The sequence below is a fragment of the Miscanthus floridulus genome, chromosome 6 (genome assembly GCF_019320115.1).
Source record: "Miscanthus floridulus cultivar M001 chromosome 6, ASM1932011v1, whole genome shotgun sequence".
Taxonomy (NCBI): Eukaryota; Viridiplantae; Streptophyta; class Magnoliopsida; order Poales; family Poaceae; genus Miscanthus; species Miscanthus floridulus.
The window spans coordinates 107833708-107852412 of NC_089585.1; the positions used below are offsets into that span (position 1 = coordinate 107833708).

The 18705-nt window shown below is 49.1% G+C and overlaps 1 protein-coding gene and 1 pseudogene across 1 annotated transcript; one reads left to right on the forward strand and one right to left on the reverse strand.

The window, feature by feature from the left end:
- Nucleotides 1–2371: 2371 nt before the first annotated feature.
- LOC136458974 (probable pectinesterase 53) lies at nt 2372–6025 on the reverse strand (annotated as a pseudogene).
- Nucleotides 6026–12268: 6243 nt separating this feature from the next.
- On the forward strand, nt 12269–17291 carry LOC136456529 (probable glutamate carboxypeptidase LAMP1). The gene is made up of 12 exons (XM_066456435.1): nt 12269–13393; nt 13488–13555; nt 14029–14110; nt 14193–14285; nt 14377–14529; nt 14893–14961; nt 15178–15265; nt 15512–15595; nt 16297–16385; nt 16509–16625; nt 16712–16852; nt 16934–17291. Exons 1-12 carry the CDS (start codon nt 12380–12382, stop codon nt 17114–17116), a joined length of 2181 nt encoding a protein of 726 aa, XP_066312532.1. The 5' UTR covers nt 12269–12379; the 3' UTR covers nt 17117–17291.
- The last annotated feature ends 1414 nt before the right edge of the window (nt 17292–18705 follow it).

The window sequence follows — 18705 nt, forward strand, 5'->3', positions numbered from 1 at the left end:
AGAGTAGTATCATAGCTATTGTGTGAATATATACTATCTAAACTAGAATTGTGGTAGGTGGCTTGCATTTTGAGTAGGCTAGCGTAACTAATTTGCTTCGCCTCATAATTGTCTAACCATTTTGTTAAGTGTTATTGTAGAAATTTTTATTAGGCTATTCACCTTCCCCTCTAGCCATTAGGACCTTTCATCTTCGAAGAAGATGAATAATATAAACAAGGATCTTGTGATACAGGAGCCTGTAGAATCAATTGTCTCTTGGCAATGAAGAGCAACAACAGCCTCATATGAAAGTGTCAGTAGCTGAGGCCCCAAAAGGTCTCAAAGAATTAGTAAATCAGTTTTTCTGATGACTATGAAGTTTATGTTAGTGAAGAAATTCAAATAGAGGGTTATCCCATCTCATTTGAAGAATCCATGAGAAGCATTTACTCGTCTAAATGGCTAGAAACTATGGAAGTTGAAATGAATTCATTGAATACCAACGATGTTTGGGACTTAGAAAAAATTCCTAATGAAGCTAAAATATTAGACTGTAAATGGGTCTACAAGACAAAATGTGACTCTAAAGAAAATATAGAAAGATATAAAGTATGACTTGTAGCATAATGCTTTACGCAAAGAGAATGAACTATATTACAATAAGAGTTTTCTCTTCGGTCTCATGTAAGGATTCTTTTAAAATCATAATGGTGTTATAGCACATTACGATTTAGAGTTACATCAGATGGATGTAAAGACGACATTCCTCAACTGAGAATTGTATGAAAATATTTACATGGCACAGCCCAAAGGTTTTGTCGTGGAAGAAAAGAACGTATGGGATGCCGTCCTGTAGAAATCCATTTATGGGTTAAAACAAGTCTCTAGATAGTAGTATTATGAAGTTGATGAAACGATAAGAAAGTTTGGGTTTAAAGAAAATGAGAAGGACAATAGCGTTTATGCGAAGTTCAAGAATGAAAAATTTATTTTCCACATCCTGTGAATAGATGACATTCTACTCACTAGTAGTGATGTTAATCTGTCATTGGAGAAGAAGAAGTTTTGTCCTCAAGTTTCAATATGAATGATCAGGGCACGCTCTATGAACTCATCTGTGATGAAATAAGAAAAAGATAAAGTAAGTTAAGTATGAGATATAAGGTGAGATCAAGAGAAAGAATGTTAGGTTGATCTCCACCAATTTGGCCCAACGGTCAATTGAGCCCTTGACTCGCCCTCTGATCGGGGGCGCCTAGCCGCTCTCCTGGCTAGTGGGCCTCCATCGCGCAGTGCTATCTAAAGGAGGTGGGGGCTGGGTTTCGAGACACGAGGTTGATCGCAGCCGCCAGCCCCACCGAGGTTTCTAACCCTAGTCCTGATTTAGAGGGAGCGCTGTGAGCGATGGGAAGCTCCACCGGCCTTCACCGCCGTCACCAAACCGCACCACCACTACGATGCTACCTCTACTCCAACATTAGAGACGCGTCACGCCACGCCATGGCAAGGTACATCATCAAGTTTATGTTTTTAGCCACTGATCTACGTCTAGATGGTCAAAAACTCAGTCACTGCTAGATTAGTCTGTAACAGATAGTTGTGCTTCCTGGAGTTCGGTTGTAGTCTCTCTTTGACAATTTGCGGTGGTCAGGATGTATCTTTGGCGGAGAAGAAGCTATGGAAGATTGTAGCCTGATAGTTGCTCTTTGATCAAGTTTTCTTCAAGAGGTTGGCGACCTGGAGTTAAACTGAAGACTAGAACGCTGAATAGTGTCTTTTTCAGTTTAGCTCAAGTCTGATAGAACGTTGTCTCAGTTTCAGTCTCTGGTGCTTCTAGTAGCCGGTTTTGCTCCCTTCTATTGTTAGCAGGGATGGATCTGGGGGTGGGGGCGGCTCAAGCCCTCTACCGCCAATGATTTTATGGAGCCCCTCCAAGAATTAGTCATGGTTGTTTTGAGGAGAATAGGCTGTAGGTTAAACATGAACTTTCAGCTTCCAGTAAACGTTTATCCTAGATATACAATCTCATGCGCCCTGCTTCGCTGGAGCAAGACAAAGAAATGGGACCCCGATGAAGCCAAAATAATCGAGAATTATGGGAATCCAAAGATGTAGTGTTAAAATAAGTTCCTTAATTCTCACCATTAAGATTTGCTGTTGCTAGTACCGAAGAAATAGTTGGGTGCTATACTTATTTATCATGAAATTGCCACCAGCATCATGTGCTGCTGGAAGACGACGATGATGATTAGATAATGGAGACACATTGGTTAGGCACAGAACTTTCTGGCTTCTCGCCGAGTCCGCACGGACCCGGCACATGCAGACGTTGACGTCTATCTTTCGGTGACAAATGGCAGAGCAGTTGTAAAGTAAAAAATCTGTATATTGTCTTGCTCTGTTTCTTTACATGGTGTGGCGTGCCGTGACCGTGAGCGATCGACTGCGAGATTTACAGTTACAGCCTGACCCACTCGGTGCCGTCGATGAAGCTCAGCGAGATGAAGGGCTTGGCCTCGTCGTCGGTGAGCTCGTGCGACCACGCCACCCGACCGGCGTAGCTCGCGCCCGGGCCCGTGCACTTGTACTGCCCGTAGAACACCGTCCTGCAACAGCAGCAACACCACGCGAGCGTTATTTCAGTTCCAAACTCTGCCGTACGTTGAATGTCAGAAAAGTTTTGGTAGCCTTTGGCATTTGGGATCCTGACAGGCCAAGCGGGCTAGGGTAGGACTGTGCTTTTGCCCGTGCGCCTGTGCCGGCGGGGCAGCGGGAATCGAATCTGAAAAGCCTCCACGATCACGAGGAGATCAGGAGGGCGGCCACCCGTGCGAAGGGATGATTCACCGGAACCGGAATGGAATGGGAGCCGGTGAGTGCTCCCTTTGTCTGCGCTGTGCACGCCTTTATCGATCACGAACCTACAGGCTACAGCAGCATTCGCTCGTCTATACGTGCAATGTAGCTGACTAGATGAGCTGCTCTTTTGCTTTCCATACCACAAAGCAGTAAAAGGCATGGAATCCGTTAGATGAGATTAGCAAAACTCAAAAGGTCTCGGACCATGGCACTACCGTCGTCGCGTCAAGCACGCCCGGCGTCCGCTAGCCCCAGATGGCAATGGCGCAAAAGCATGCGTGAGATGTTTTGCGGCGATCTCGAGAGCAGAGGATGGAAGGAGAGCGAGAGGAGGAGAGACGTACAGCTCGCGGTTGGGGTCGCCCCAATTGTACCATCCGTTGGGGATGATGATGTTGTCCATGTAGGTGTAGGCGAAGACGACGCGGGAGAAGGTGCCCCAGGCGCGGCCCAGGTAGAGCGCGCCGGACCCCGTCACCCGGCAGTTGACGAAGGAGAACCCCGTGTCCTCCAGCATGCTCTGCCGGTTCTGCGCCGTCAGCGCCCCGTAGTCCCGCGCGATCGCGTGCACGTGGCAGTCCTGCACCAACATTATCCAGCTACCCGTCAATCTTATCTTTGTTCGAACTTACTGTATATAGCATAGCAGTATGATATGATCATGCATGGACCACGACTGTTACTTGTACGTAGGTCGGTGCTGATCAGCTGTGCACTGGCAGAGTTTGGTAGGTGTCGAGTATCCATATTAGGGATACCCAAAGCAAGGAAGTTAGCATCATCCTGACTTTCCCGGATGGTTCGAGACGTATTAAAAGATCTCATCCGACCCCAAGGCCGCGGTTTCCGTCTCGCCCGACCTCGAGGCCGCGGGCTTTGTCTCGCCCGACCTCTTGGGTGCGGGCTCTGTCTCGCCCGACCTCGAGAACGTGGGCTCCGTCTCGTCCGACCCCAAGGATACGGTTTCTGTCTCGCCCAAAGCCGCGGGCTCCGTCTCGCCCGAGTTCGAGGCCGCGGGGCTTCGTCTCGCCTGACCCCTTGGGTGCGGGCTCCGTCTCGCCCGACCCTAAGGACGCGGGTTCCGTCTTGCCCGCCCCTTGGGTGCGGACTCCGTCTCGCCCGACCTCGATGATGCGGGTTCCGTCTCGTCCAACGGGGACCCATACCGCCGCCAACCATTTCAGGTCCAAGCGTATGGGCCTGAGTCAAAACTCTGACGCTAGGGAAGCGGCTGTCACGTCTCGATGTAACTCGTGGCAATGACTGGCCATACCTGGGGATTCACATTAAAAACAGTGTTGGACATGCCGGTGCTGTTTTGCCTAACCCTCATACGGACGATGACATACCAAACCCTCATCTGGTTCTGCGAGCACGTGTTACTGCGGTCCGGGGTTCGCACATCTCAGAGGCCCTGCGGCCATCTTGCTAGTGTGTTGGTGCGTTGACTGTTGAGTCGTTGGCACTTGATGCATTGCCCGGTTCACGTTAGGGAAGCCACAAGTGTGTAGCGGTGTGGCCCCGTGCTTTTTTGGGTTTTTTTTTGAGTAACGTGCTTTTTTGGGTTAAAAAGATGGGAATGCACTAGTCAGAAGTTCAGGACTTGCACGATCTTAGTCATGAGTCATCAGTACATACCAAACCCTCGGTATTCTTTTGTCCCGTGCGGAGGTTATTGCTTCAAGGCACTATAAACCCATGTGTCAAGGCGCACGGAAAAGGCTCTAATCAAACTAGGCCGTGACTCCAGTGGTACTTCCAGGCTTTGCGGGCACGTTTGGGTCAGGTCGCCGCTCGCCGGCCAGGCATTGTTTCCAGCCTGAGGCGACTGAAAACGGATGACTGGGAGTGCTGCCTAGCTAGGCAAACGTTGCCTGACGCCGATCGAAACGGCCCCTGAGTGCGCCCCGGAAGCCTCGGATCACTGGTATTTATAGACTGCATCTATCCTTTTCAAGATCGTCTGAACAGGATCTATCTAATTTCGTTTTCGTGGAACAGAGGCTTCCTAACAAAAGCCGATAATTTGGAAGGTTCGCACTAGCGTGCTCTGTTTTGGAGATGGAGCCTCTGCTTTGTGTCGAGCGTGGGTACCTCGTACAGCGTCAGCGCGTTGCCGAAGATGAAGTCCACGGACCCTTCGATGTAGCACTCCTTGTAGTAGTGGCGGCCCGAGTGGTCATACAGCGTGTCCTGCGCGCCCAGGAACTTGCACCCCACGAACGCCGCGTTGTCCGCCGACACCCGCAGCGCCACCGCCTGCTTCCCCGTCGCCCCCGGCTTCGGCACCGGCGACGTGTTCTGTTTCCACCCAATGCCAGAGAGTTGAGCTGAGCAAGAGCAAACCAAGCTAGTCTACGTAGTAGGGCAACGGGCGCCAGTTACGTTACGTACCTTGAACGTGATGTTCCTTGCGAGGAAGTACTGCGCGTTCACGGCGAAGGACGCGGAGCTGAACGTGCCGAGGGGCCGTCCCTTGGGCCCCGTCGGCGAGTCCGCGGTGTCGCCCCACTGCACGATCGTATTGTCCGCGCCGGCGCCCTCCAGGGTGATGAACGCGCGCATCGCCGAGATGCTCACCTTCTCCCTGCGACACAACACACAAGTTACGATGCGGTCACCACCGGGCCACGCCACTCACTCGTAGCTATGCGCAAGGCCGGGACACCAGCGTGGCGTGCGTACGTGTAGGTGCCGGCGTTGACCCTGATGACGACGCGGACGAGGTTGATGACCGGGAGCGAGTCGACGGCGGCCTGGATGGTCGTGAAGTCGCCGAACGCCGGGTTCTTGTCGACGACGAGCGAGTACGAGGGGAACGCGCGGGCGAGCGCGTGCTGAAACTTGCTGTGCCGGAGGCCTGCCCATGTACCGCACCCACTCCATGAACTGCCGCTCGATCATCTCCGCGCGCGTCGCGTTCACCGGGAACAGCGGCGGCGGATCCCCCGCGCCGGCGCCGGCGCCGCGCCCAGGTCCGCAGCCCCCGCGAGTGCCCGGCCACTCCGCACGTCGACGTCGGCGCGAGGAGCACGATGGCCGCCACGGCAATGCGGACCAAGAATCGTGCTCGTGGCATGCCCATTCCAGTGCCACGACGGCAACGCCGCGCAGTACTGCGGCGAGCGGGGAAGCTGGAGGGCCGTGGCGAGTTTGGTGAGGTGGGGGAGGCGGAGAGGATGGGGGGATAATTTAAGGAAGAAAGGAGCTCGATCACGGGCAAGAAGAGAACAGAAAGGGAATGGAGGAGTCGCCACGGTTCACGAGCTGCGAAGTGCGTTTGGTACGCTGGCTAGTGTGGCCCCTGGCGCGTGGCGCCGCGCACCGCCCAACGCTGCGAGCGCGCAGCGGCGCAGGACGCCCGCCGTATGCATGTGTTCGTCGCTGTTCTCGATCGTGCGTCGAGCCAGGGGTGGTGATGGCGACTTCCGCGCAGAGCTAGTGAGCGCACGAGAATTTTTAGCTCGCTGACAGGAATTTTCTTGAGGGGAGCAGATAAGGTTCTCTCTGCGATTTGGTGCGTGTTCGTGTTTCATTGTTTTCTTGTTTGTCATTTTCTGGGTATTTTGTTTGTGTTTTAATTGGGATTGCTCCTATTCATTTCCTTATTGGCCCCGTTCACTTCGTTGAAAAAACAAGCTGAAACACTGTTTCGATTGATTTGTTGTGAGAGAAAAAACATGGTTCCAGCTGAAAAGACAAGCCGAAGAGTACGGATTATAAGACAAGCGAACAGAGCCATTGTATTATTGTGACATTGGGTTGAACCCACATACTACATGCTTGGAGAGGGGTGGCAATGAGTATGCTGCACCACATTTTGCTTTTGGTTTCCCTTTCTTTTCGGGTATTCACCTTTTAGAATCAAAAGCTTATTATTTTGTTTTGTGTGAGCCATTTCACTGTATCTTAAACTAAAAGAAAATATGTGGTCTCATCACTCATTTTTAGTATTAAGTGATTTCCCACGCGTTGCTGCTAAAAGATTAAAATAATTTTAAATGATGTCTATATGAAGAATGAAGCAATAAGAACATCCCAATTTAAGTGGTGTATGAATGAGAATTAAGGCCAATATGAAATCCATGGTGATCATGATTCTTCGGATGCCTAAAAAACGATGGTACATTATTGATTTCAACTACTCATCATATTCAACTGAAGTGCCACTCACCATTGTTAAGTTATGTCATATGAGCATACCTTGGCTAGTTGGATTTATTGTGTTGAAACCTGTCTATCTGATTATCTTGGTTCAAGTCATCTACTTAATATGGGTGCTTGTATTTTTTTTGAATTTGTTTTAGGATGTAATGGCTTTGTTCTTTCGCTGATAGACAACTTGTCCGTCGACAACAAGGCATCTGGAGTGATTTTGTCAATCTTAAGATTTGTCAGTTCAATTTCCAGCCTTTCGAAGGTGCTCGTAGATGTAGGATATGCGCGCGCACGTTTTATAAAGGTGCAATACTAAATCTTTAAACTCTACTTCTCCGGCAAAGCTTCACCTTTTTCCGAACCACAGTACAAAATCACTCCAGATGCCCTCAGCTAAGATTTTTTCTTCTTTAGCAAAATTCAATTTGGCAAATTTATATTTTTGAAGCGCAATAAACTTGTGCGTAATAGTTCAACATGGGTTTTCAGCACAAATTCTATACATAACTTTTGCAAACAAACTTATTATAACAATTTTGTTAGCATAACTTTTCAACCTAACTTTTTCCTACAACTTTTAGGAACAACCTATAAACATAGGTTTTTATTCTTTCGATATATGTGTACAAAATCTACATAGTTTATCTAGCATAAAAATTATGCACAACCTTTTTCGCATAATTTTAAGTACAACTTTTCTCATCATAGTTTTGCACCTAACTATTCATTGCTATAGATTCAACCTTCAGCTAACTAAAGACTTGCAAAAACCAAGTTTGAAGACGAACTCAATGGCATACTAAGTACTAGGCCTATTAAAAGACAACTACCCATTCTTGGTACAATGAAGATCTCCATTACCGCAGTCTCTAGCAAACGATAACAACTATTTATGCCAACAAATTTCTATAAACAAGTTTATACAAACCAAATTTCCCTAGTAAATTTTCTAGAAAACCAAAAGTAGCAATAAAGAAAGGAAGGAGCAAATAAATTGAGGCCCCGTTTGGATCCTTAAAATTGAATTTATTCCAATAATTATAATTTAGGCACATATTAATTAAGCTAGCATGATTGTATATGGAATATATCTGTATTGTTAGCCATACAAGAGAGATACTTATACGTTGTATTTCTACTATAGGGAAGCAAGTTGAAGAACGTGCTATAACTTGGAGAGTAGAAAGATATCATGGTGATCTATTAAGTAGAAGTGTTAAAATTCAAGCCAAATAGTCTAATTCATTAAGTAGTAGATTCTAATTCCGCCTAAAATAAAAGGATCCCTGATAGAAAAAAAAACGAAAAGAGAGAGGAGGAAAGAATAGAAAGACAAAAGTCCGTCACGTAGGCGTCCTCTAACAACGCATGGAGCGCGAGCAGCCCAAAGGTACTGCACCACACGTGGAAGTTTGGGCAACCCAAGCCGATTCCACGACTCCGTGCACTGTTCGAAGTCTTCATAAACATGACCCTTTTCCGTGGTCTATCTACAATAGGTTCTGTAGTCCATCTGTCTATGAGATTCTAGTCGGACGACGGATGTACACATGCAGAATTGCAAATGCAGCTCCCTCTTCGAGGCAGTGTCTACTTCCTTGCTGTCTGATCCTCGCCACCCTTGTAATGCGTCCAGCTCGCCGATCTGTCGCCCTGTTCGTTCTGCTGCCGCTACCCTACCCGTGACCGCGACTCCGTGAACCCGGCCTCTACGTCTTCGGGCTGAACCTGAAGTCCTGAACACCGCGGGCTGGCTTTACAGGTTGTGGAGTGGGCTGTGGCCGAGGCCTAGGACAAGAGGACAGAGGCAACGTGTCCGTGCCCACACGCCGCGTGTGGTTTTCTACTCGTGCTACGTCTCGCTAGGCTCGTCGGTGCTCGACCCATGCGGCAGCGCTGCGTCTGCATGCCTGCCGTCTCGATTCTCTGCCGTCGAGCATGCATGATGCCATGTTCTATCGCGCACATTGATGGCTGGCAGTGGCAGGCTTGGCTGTGTTCCAGCTCCGATTTGCACTCCACTTCCGGTTCTTCCTTCCGTTCTTCGTCCACCAACCGTACCTGACTGTTCAGTTACTCAGGTTAATGCAGGTCCGTTTTATCGGCCACCACCAACATTTCTTCACGTTCCCGTACTTCCTCTGCGTTGGTCAGTGATGGCCTCTAGTTTTTGCTTAAGCAATTGCTAACAATCAGGCACCGGCACAGGCACTGACTAACTCCATCTTCACTTATATTTTTCTCTCGCATTGCGTGTACCTGTGTAACTTTAGGAACCGCCAGGACAGTCTCCGTCTAGGCGTCCATTCGTGCGGCAGTGGACCTTCTCTCTCATCAGCCACGAGCTTGCTTGTGGTGATGGTGACGGCTGATCGTACAACATCAGAATCAGAGGATCACCGGGGTCGGCGGTCCACTAGAGCAAAAGGGACGCTAGATCACCCAGCTTGGCAGCTTGCATGCAATCACTCCCGTTCCAGTACGTACGGGTTTAGAAGCAAGCGACCAGTGGTGGATTCGGTGGCTGCCGATCGATCGGCTGGTCTGGCATGCTTTCTCGCGTCATCGATCGAGAGATCAGCCGATGCATATGATCATTAGCGTAATCAAAGCCGCCGGCCAGGCCCCTGTACGTCATGCACCGACCTCTTGTCAGTTTGCGGCGCTGCGGTCATGCATTAAGCGCGAGATGGGGGCATCATCGTCATCATGGTGATGAAGTTTGCAAGCAATTCAGTGTAAACGCAGTCGGTTGCATTTTAAAATCGCGTTCCGTGCAGGGAAAGCGCTGAAACCGATGGCTCCGTCTGGCAAAACAAAGCGCCTCCGCGGGTGAAATTCTTTGCCTGGCTGCTATCACAGGGGCGAATGAAGTCAGTGTAGGACGAACCTGGCGAAGAAAGGTGTCATCAGCAGTGCAACTTGTGAAATCTGTCATGCTTCGGATGAGAACCCAATACATAATATCATCTTTGGTTGTGCAGCTTACGGGTAGTTTCTGGAATGCAACTGGCATCACAACAGCACCGGACTGGCAAATTCAGAAACTTGACCTTCAACACCCGAGCCACATCCGCACTTTGGGACCTTCCTACTCCTATGTTGTTGGCACATCTAGAAATGGCGCAATAATCGAGTATTCAGACGGAACGAACAACTTTAGCCGGAGCCCTGGCCTCCAAGGCAGAAGCGCAGTTGTGGGGACTGGGGAGCAAGGCTCCCAAGAGCAGATAAGCAGATTGCAGCAAACTGGTGTTAGGCCTTTTTATTTATGTTTTCCAGCCTCCCATACTTTGGGCCTGTTTGGACGATTGGATCCATTAACTAAACTTTAGCAGCTAAATTTAGCTGCTATGGATCCAAACGACTTAGCTAAAAGACGAGCTAAATTTTAGCTGAGTTTATTAGCCGGAGGATCCAAACTGTCCCGGTTAAAGTTTAGTAGCAAGAACTTTTAGCCGCTAAAGGTTAGCTTTAAAATTTTAGCTAGCTAAATTTTAGTTGCATCGTTTGGATCATCTGGCCTCATGTTTAGATCAATCATATCATGGAATAGGCCGTTGTATCGAAACTAGTTCTTGTATGGCTTCTTTTCGAGGCTTTTACATGTGTGGCATTAAAAAAGTTTGTAATTACACATAGGCCATAAAAAAAGTTGACCGTACACATATGCCACCTGTTCTAAACTTTTTTGCTCTCCAAGCCATTCCATCCGCATTCCATTCATTTTTCACCGTTTGGGAGTCCTGACAAGTGGGTCAGGTCTGTCAAAAAGTCCATAATACACCTATCATCTCTATCCTCTCTTTCCCTCTCTCTCAAACTCGACCTCATCTCTCTTCTCCGCGCGCGCCCCCGGCGGAGCTCGCCCGCGCACGTGGCTGGCCGGGGCGGAGCTCGCCCGTGCGCACCCGCGGCGGCCGGGGCGAAGCTCGCCCGCGCCCGCGCGCGCCCGTGGCTGGTCGGGGCGGAGCTCGCCCCGCGCCGGCCCGTGGTGGCCGGGGCGGAGCTCCCCCACAGCCGCACCCACGCCCACGTCGGCAGGGCGGGGTGGAGCTCACCTCCTCGCGTCACCTCCACGCGCGTTGCGGCAGCTCCACGCGTGCCTCCTCCTGGCTCTCGCCGCCGCCGTTGGGGACGAGGCCGCCTCCCTGCACACCGGGGCCCTCGCTGTCGCCGTCGGGGCTCGTGTCGGTGTGCGCGGGGGAGCTCCGCTCTCGGCTGCTGCAGCTCCCCTTTGCTCACCGTGTCCATCCCCGCCATCTCCTTCTTCTTGGCCGTGGCGGCGCCGGAGGCGCGCCTGCGCCTTGCCCGGGCGCGAAGCGCGCGGCGGCACAGCGCGGTGGGCACGCCCACGACTGCGAGCACGATGAGCTCCACCACTGTGAAGGGGAAGCGGCAGCACACCGCTTGCGTCGCGACGACGAGCAGGAGCACGGGGAGCGCAGAATGGAGGCGCAAGAGAAAGAGAGAGAAAAAGAGAGTTTGGGTAGCTGACAAACAGACCTCACCGTGGGTAAAATGGTCATTTCACCTGTCGGTTTGACACCGTTAAGTAGAAAAACGGACGGAATGGCTTAGAGAGCGAAGAAGTTCAGAACGGTGGCATATATGTACGGTCAACTTTTTTAATGGTCTGTGAACTTTTTTAACGGCACACATGTAAAAGCCTCCTTCTTTTCTCTCCCTTAACTCCTCTATAGGTGAGGCTGGTTTTTTTTTCCAGGGGAGACTCTTTGCAGAGCAGTAGGCCATGAAAGCTGATGTAAGGAAGCCTTCGGCCCAAGCCCAACCACATCTTCGATGCTCTTGAGTTGAAGGCAACAACAGCTCATTAATTTTAGTTAGGACTTATTAGTTATATTATAATATTTTTCTCTCACACCAAATCAACATCAATTAGATTTATCAACTTAAAAACTAACTAAAAAAACAGGCTGAAAGTCGAAAAAGAAAGCGAAAATCAGCCTGCCCAATATTTTTTCCCTCCCAGCAGTCTACGTCGCTCCAACTCCAACCCACCTCCAAAATAAATCATTATGTCAAGTCAAGAGATTAAAAAGGCCCAGTCCGAATCTCCACGTCCCCATCCACTTCCACTCGGTTAGGCCCGCGCCTTTTTTTTTGTACAATAAATATAATATATAAATTTTTAAAAATAAAAAGGCGAAAACATCCGATACGCGAACGCTGCCGGCCCCAAGCTGTCAGCGACACACCCTGCGCCAGTCACAGCCGGAGGAGACACACCCTCCCAGACTCGGCGTCTCCTCCGCTTCTCTCGTGTAACTGCAGCGTCTCCGCCGCGTACCGCCGCCGGCTAACCATCTCAATTCTCACGACGCCACCGCCTAGTCACCCTCCCTGACGACGCGGCGCCATGCCTCCTCCCCAGGACGGGGTCCATGACTCCGCGGCGCGGGTCCCGCTCCTCCCGCCCCCTGCTCCGCGCCGCGCGGCCGTGAGGCTCCGCCCGCTCCCGCTCCTCATCGCCGCGGCGTTCGCGGCCTCCTACCGCCTCCTCTTCCACCTCGCGCCCGCGCCGTCCTACTACCAGTCCCTCCTCCTCTCCCTCGGCTCCAACGACACCGCCGCCACGCACCTCCACGCGCTCACCATCCGCCCCCACCTAGCGGGCACGGGCGCCAACGCCCTCGCCGCCGCGCACGTCGCCTCCACGCTCTCCTCCCACTCCTTCCCCACCCGCCTCACGAGCTACTCCGTGCTCCTCTCCTACCCCGCGCACCGCTCTCTCTCGCTCTCCACGCCGGGTCGCGACACGGTGCTCTTCGCTTTGAAGCAGGAAACCTACGCAGGCGACCCCTACGACGCGGTCTCCGCCGAGGCCGTCCCCACCTTCCTCGCCTACGCGGCCTCCGGCTCGGTCGCCGCCGAGGCCGTCTACGCCAACTACGGCCGCGCAGAGGACTACGCTTACCTCGCCGCCCGCGGCATCAACGTCACAGGAAAGGTCGCCGTCGCGCGCTACGGCAAAGTGTTCCGCGGCGATATCGTCAGGAACGCGCGCGACGCCGGCGCCGCCGCGGCGGTAATATACAGCGACGCGAAGGACTACGCGGCCGGGAAGGCCTTCCCGGACGGACCGTGGATGCCGCCGACAGGCGTGCAGGTGGGTAGCACGTTCAAGGGGGTCGGGGACCCCACGACGCCGATGTGGCCGTCGGCGGAGGGCTGCGAGCGCCTGAGCATCGCGGAGGCGATGAGCTCCGATGACATGCCGGGGATACCGGCGCTGCCGGTGTCCTGGAAGGATGGGGAGACCATACTACAGCTCATCGGCGGCGATGTGGCGCCCAAGGATTGGCAAGGAGGCGATGGCGCGGCGGCTTACAGGATTGGGCCCGGCCCGGCAGTGCTCAACCTGACCTACATAGTAAGTGGCTCTTTTGCTGTACAGGAGCTGGAGATGGAAACTTGGAAAGGACAGAGAAAATCTTCTTTTGATATTTGTTGTTTTCTTTGTATAGGGGAATGAGACGATGGTTACTATTCAGAACGTCATTTCGGTGATTGAAGGGAGAGAAGAACCTGAACGGTATGATCAAAATCCCCAAACCAACACTATCACCTTATCCCCAATGCCCCATCTAAACTCCAATTTTGGAAAGGGACACTGTAGCATCTATAGTACAAATCCGTCTGTGGCCTCAAGCGTCAGCTTGAATGCTATGAATGGAAGGTAAATGTGACTCGTAAAATTTGAAGTGTACGAGACACTTTTTCTTTCAACAGTGTATGACACACTTTTTCATTGAAACAGTGTGCTGACACACACTAAGTATCTGTAATCATACTATAAAGGCAGAGTTATATTTCGTGTGGTGACCATCATTTACTGAACTTTGGGTGGCTAGTGATGAAACAGTCACCATGAACCACTTAGTGTTAAAGATATACCACAGATCTTGTATGGTATTTCAAGCTAGTTAATCGCTTACCAATCTCGTTCTTTGAAAGTTAAAAAAAAACTGCACAAATTCTGTGCAATTATCTTTGTAAAACATGCAGGTATGTAATCCTTGGAAATCATCGCGATGCATGGACATTTGGGGCAGTTGATCCGAACAGTGGGACAGCAACCCTGCTTGAGGTATGCTATATCTGGTCACCCAATTTTATATTCTAATTAAGATTTCCTCGACTTCTTGTTTATTAACTTCCATTAGATGTAGCTGGCTCAACGGTTGTCTGAGCTGCAAAAGAAGGGCTGGAGACCTCGACGGACCATCATCTTGTGCAACTGGGATGCTGAAGAGTATGGATTGGTCTCTCTCTCGACTCAATTGCTCATAATAATGTCCTGTTTTTTTGAATAACATGTCTTCTTGATACAATTTTCTTTGGGGAACATTGCAGACAGGATCCACTGAATGGGTCGAGGAGAACAGGGCAATGCTAACTTCAAGAACTGTTGCATACCTAAATGTTGATTGTGCGGTGGATGGTTATGGATTTTACGCATCTGCAACTCCTCAACTTGATGAATTGCTTAAAGAAGCTAGTAAGAAGGTATAGCAATTTGAAAGAATTATAGCAGAATTTTGGAGTTAACAGAGAGAATTTAACTCATTATGTGACCAGAAATTGTACAAGTGGCTTAATTGTATGGATACTGTAGTTATGCAAAGGGTACAGTCCAATAATTAGTACAATCACATTAGTTCCAAAAAAAATAGTACAATCAGAGGAACAAAAAATGCTTATTATTGACTATTAGCAGTTTGATTTGTGATGTAATTGGTTTTCTTGGATATACAATTGCTGTTAGTATGAACATCTGCTGACTATGACTAAAGTCAAATGGTGACTTCCCATACGAATCAATTATTCTGTCTCTCTAATTTTTTTCTGTTTTCATTGTTATTGAGGAAGGTCCAAAATCCAGACAATGGGACACAGAGTCTCTATGATTTGTGGATGGCTTCTAACAGTTCTCCTTTGGTAAGTAGTTAATGTTAGCTAAAGCCATTCCTTTTTCTTGACACAAGCTTGTCATCTTTCAGTATTTCAAGTGGTTAGCATGTAAAGGGAATCATAGACCTAGTTTTGTTTCGTCTTTGTTCCAAGTTCAGGATGTGTTGCTTTTGCTGCATTAGATGCAAGTTTAAGATTTTTTATGATTTAATGAGAGTTCTGTTGACAAATGTATGCATTAAGATTGGACGATTAGGAGGTGGAGGATCGGATTATTCTGCATTTGTTCAACACATTGGTATTCCATCAGTGGACATGACGATTGGGTCAGGTTTGTTCTACTTTCTTGTATATATACTTGCTTTCATTAACAACCTTCCTTGAAATGATCTGCTATACTGTTGTTTAAATTCGTCTTTAAATTTTATTTTTTTGGATTAATCAAATAAAATATTATTTTTACTAGATACCTTCCCTTTCACAATATAATTCTGAAGCATAGCCAATTCATTGAGAAACAATGCAAAAGAGGGAATTCTATCGATTTTTGTTTCCATTTTGTGCTGTTTGTTTGCAGACTATGCAGTCTATCATAGCTTGTATGATGACTTCATATGGATGGCAAAGTTTGGAGATCCCTTGTTCAAGAGGCATGTTGCAGGTAGGTTTACACCAACCTACATATAATGACTTGGATTTGTACCTTTGTCACGGATGTGTCTGACCCTTGGGTTTACATACTAACATGCTATATTTCATTGCATGCTTTGTTAGCTGCTGGAAGGAGAAACGTGATACATTTCTAACCATTTTTCATTTTGAGGAGACTGGAACTTTTTTACTTCTGCATGCTGTTTTCTCTAGAACACTACTTTAGGTCAGATTATAATGTACTCTGTCTCAAAAAGAATGCAATTCTAAGTTTGGGATGAGTCAAACTTTCTTAAGTTTGACAAAGTTTATAGAAAATAGTATAAATATTTGTGTCCAAATAGGTTTATTATGAAAATATATTTCATAACTAATCTAGTGGTATTTATTTGGTATCGTAAATGTTATTAACTTTTTTTTGTATAGATTTGGTTAGACTTAAAATTGTTTGACTTCTCGATAAGTGAGAATTGCATTCTTTTTAGGATGGAGGGAGTACATCTTGTTTACTTATTAGCTCTGTCGTACAGCCACAGTATGTTAAAAAAAGCTTCGTTGTCTTTGTAGAATGAAACATGCATATAAAATTGTTGGGGTGAAATTTCCTTTGTGATTGTGATCCTTCATCTGTACTTTCAGTGAAAGTGGATTATGCTAAATTTTGGTAGTCCATCGGCAACATGTAAAATTAACTTTATGTTTCCTTTCTAGTTGCAAGCATGTGGGGGCTTGTTGCTCTTAGGCTCTCAGATGAGGAGATCCTACCCTTCAACTACAGCAGTTATGCTACAGAGCTTGAGGTAACCTGTCCTTCGGAGCTCTCAAACAAATTATGGATCCACCTGTTTCAGAATTGCTCGTTTTCTATCTTTCAATGAGAAGTCCAAATTTAGAGAATCATGACAGTTGGTCCTGGTTATCAGAATGGAGCATTGGGTTTAAGTGGAAGAGTACTGGGAATGTCTGTCAGCTTATCACCCCTGCACAAGTCAATCAAAGAGTTCAGAAAGGCAGTTCTGAAAGTGGATTCTGAATTGAAGGTATCCATTCTCCTGATTGCTGCGTGTTATTGCCTGATCCATGTTTTCAACTTTGTTTAACTTTTTACTTTATTTTTTTATTATAGGCTCTACAGACATGGAAAATTTGGGCCCCATGGAGAAACAGTCCCTTGAAGGTCAGAGACATCAATGACCGGCTGATGATGACCGAGCGGGCATTCACAGACCGGGAAGGACTGTCTGGACGGCCATGGTACAAACACCTGGTAAGTTCTTTTGGTGGGTTCTGAGAAAATACTGTCATCAGCTTATGTTATTGCCAGACTCACCGAAACGAAATCACGCAGATTTACGCACCTTCACTGCACAACGATTACGGGGCTCAAGTGTATCCAGGTGTTGATGACGCCATTCAGAGGGCGAAGAAAATAAATACTTCTGAATCCTGGCAATCTGTACAGCATGAGATTTACAGGGTCTCTCGAGTCATAAATCAGGCAGCGCTAGTTTTAAGTGGAGGTCTAACTTGAGTATATTTTTTTTTTACAATAACCCCGTTTCTGGTGGTACATGGCCCTTGGCCCTTGGCTATAACTTCTTGAAACCAGTAGCTGGACTGATACAGTATTGCGGTGGATGTGATATGGAAAAAAACTGTAAATTTTACTGCCAATACTTAAATTTATCAGAGTTCTTATTCTGATCTGATGATCTCGTTACTTGTAAATTGCATATTTCGCTGTCCAAACTTGTCCAGGTTCTCATCCTTATTCCGATTGTACCCTGCTGCACGTGCACACCTCACCCATGCGGTTGGTCCACGCTCCCGTGCGAACCGAACGTGCCCTTACGCTTCATCGCTGGCTCAACGTCGCACCGCCACGCCGCAGCAACGTGCATGCATGCCCCCATATTGTGTCCTTGCCGAGGTGCCTCACCCATCCATGGTCGTGTAGCCGTGCACGTCCATGCAGGCAGCAGGCGAGCTCATCGCGGCGGGAGGCAAGAAAGGTTGGAAGGGTGGGGAGTGAAAGTGATGCAAGGAGATGGCAGGGGTTGGTGCTGCTAAGGTGGGGTAGGAGCGAATCGAGCAACAGCGTTGACTGCCCACTCGCCAAGCACAAGCGAGGAGGGCCATGACACATCGTGTGGCGACAAGGCAACAGCGGTGTAACACGACACAAACAAGGAAGAGTGAAGAGGGCCACGATAGTGGGGGCTTGATTTTAGTTGATTGGCCACTCATCGAACACAAGCGAGGACACAAATGAGCAAGAGCGAGGACGGCCACGATAGTGGGGACACGTGTGGTGACAAGGCAACCACGATGCAACACAACACAAATGCATAGGTGAGGTAGACACATGTAGCGCGACTAGGTGAGGCCGACACGAAGTGAGGGAGGAGGTGGGCTGATATTATGATATAGTTACAAGTTTACTCAAAATAAGTTTAGATGGTTGTCGGGGACCTAGTACCGGGATACCCTATGAAGTGGAACTAATAACCATTAAACGTTGACACTTCCGGTCAGACAAGAACGCTACCGCACTTCTTGTCCGAACGACGGAAGATTGGTTCCGCCTTGCCCGACCACCGAGGGCTAGACTCCGCCTCGCCCGGCGTCCGGGGGTGGGCTCCGCCTCGCCCGACCCCCGAGGGCTAGGCTCCGCCTCGCCTGATGGCTAAGGGCGGACTCCGCGTCGCCCGACGGCTAAGAGCTAGACTCCGCCTCGCCTGACCCCTGAGAGCTAGGCTGCGCCTCGTCCGATGGCTAAGGGCGGGCTCCGCCTCGCCCGACGGCTAAGGGCTAGACTCCACCTCGCCCGACGCCCGAGGGCGGGCTCCGCCTCGTCTGACGACTAAGGGCTAGCTCCGCCTCGCCCGACGACTGCACCCTGATCCTTCATAAAGACGAGCACAGGGTACGACAGGACATTTGAGTCAACCGCAGTGTCGAGGGCCCTTTCCGACCTAACAGTGCCCGAACAGTGTTGTAGGCGCCGACTTTTATCCCACGGTGTTGTAGGTGCCGCCATCAGTCCTCGGACGTGGATACTAACACAAGCATGCGACAACCACTACGATCCAAGACAGAATTCACATTATCTACAGTGAC

Bases quoted from the DNA above. Each gene is read 5' to 3' on its own strand.
- LOC136456529 (XM_066456435.1), top strand. From the start codon at position 12,380: ATGCCTCCTCCCCAGGACGGGGTCCATGACTCCGCGGCGCGGGTCCCG. The intron at 13,556-14,028 runs GTATGATCAAAA...TAAAACATGCAG, and splicing joins GGGAGAGAAGAACCTGAACG to GTATGTAATCCTTGGAAATC. The intron at 14,962-15,177 runs GTAAGTAGTTAA...GTATGCATTAAG, and splicing joins CTTCTAACAGTTCTCCTTTG to ATTGGACGATTAGGAGGTGG.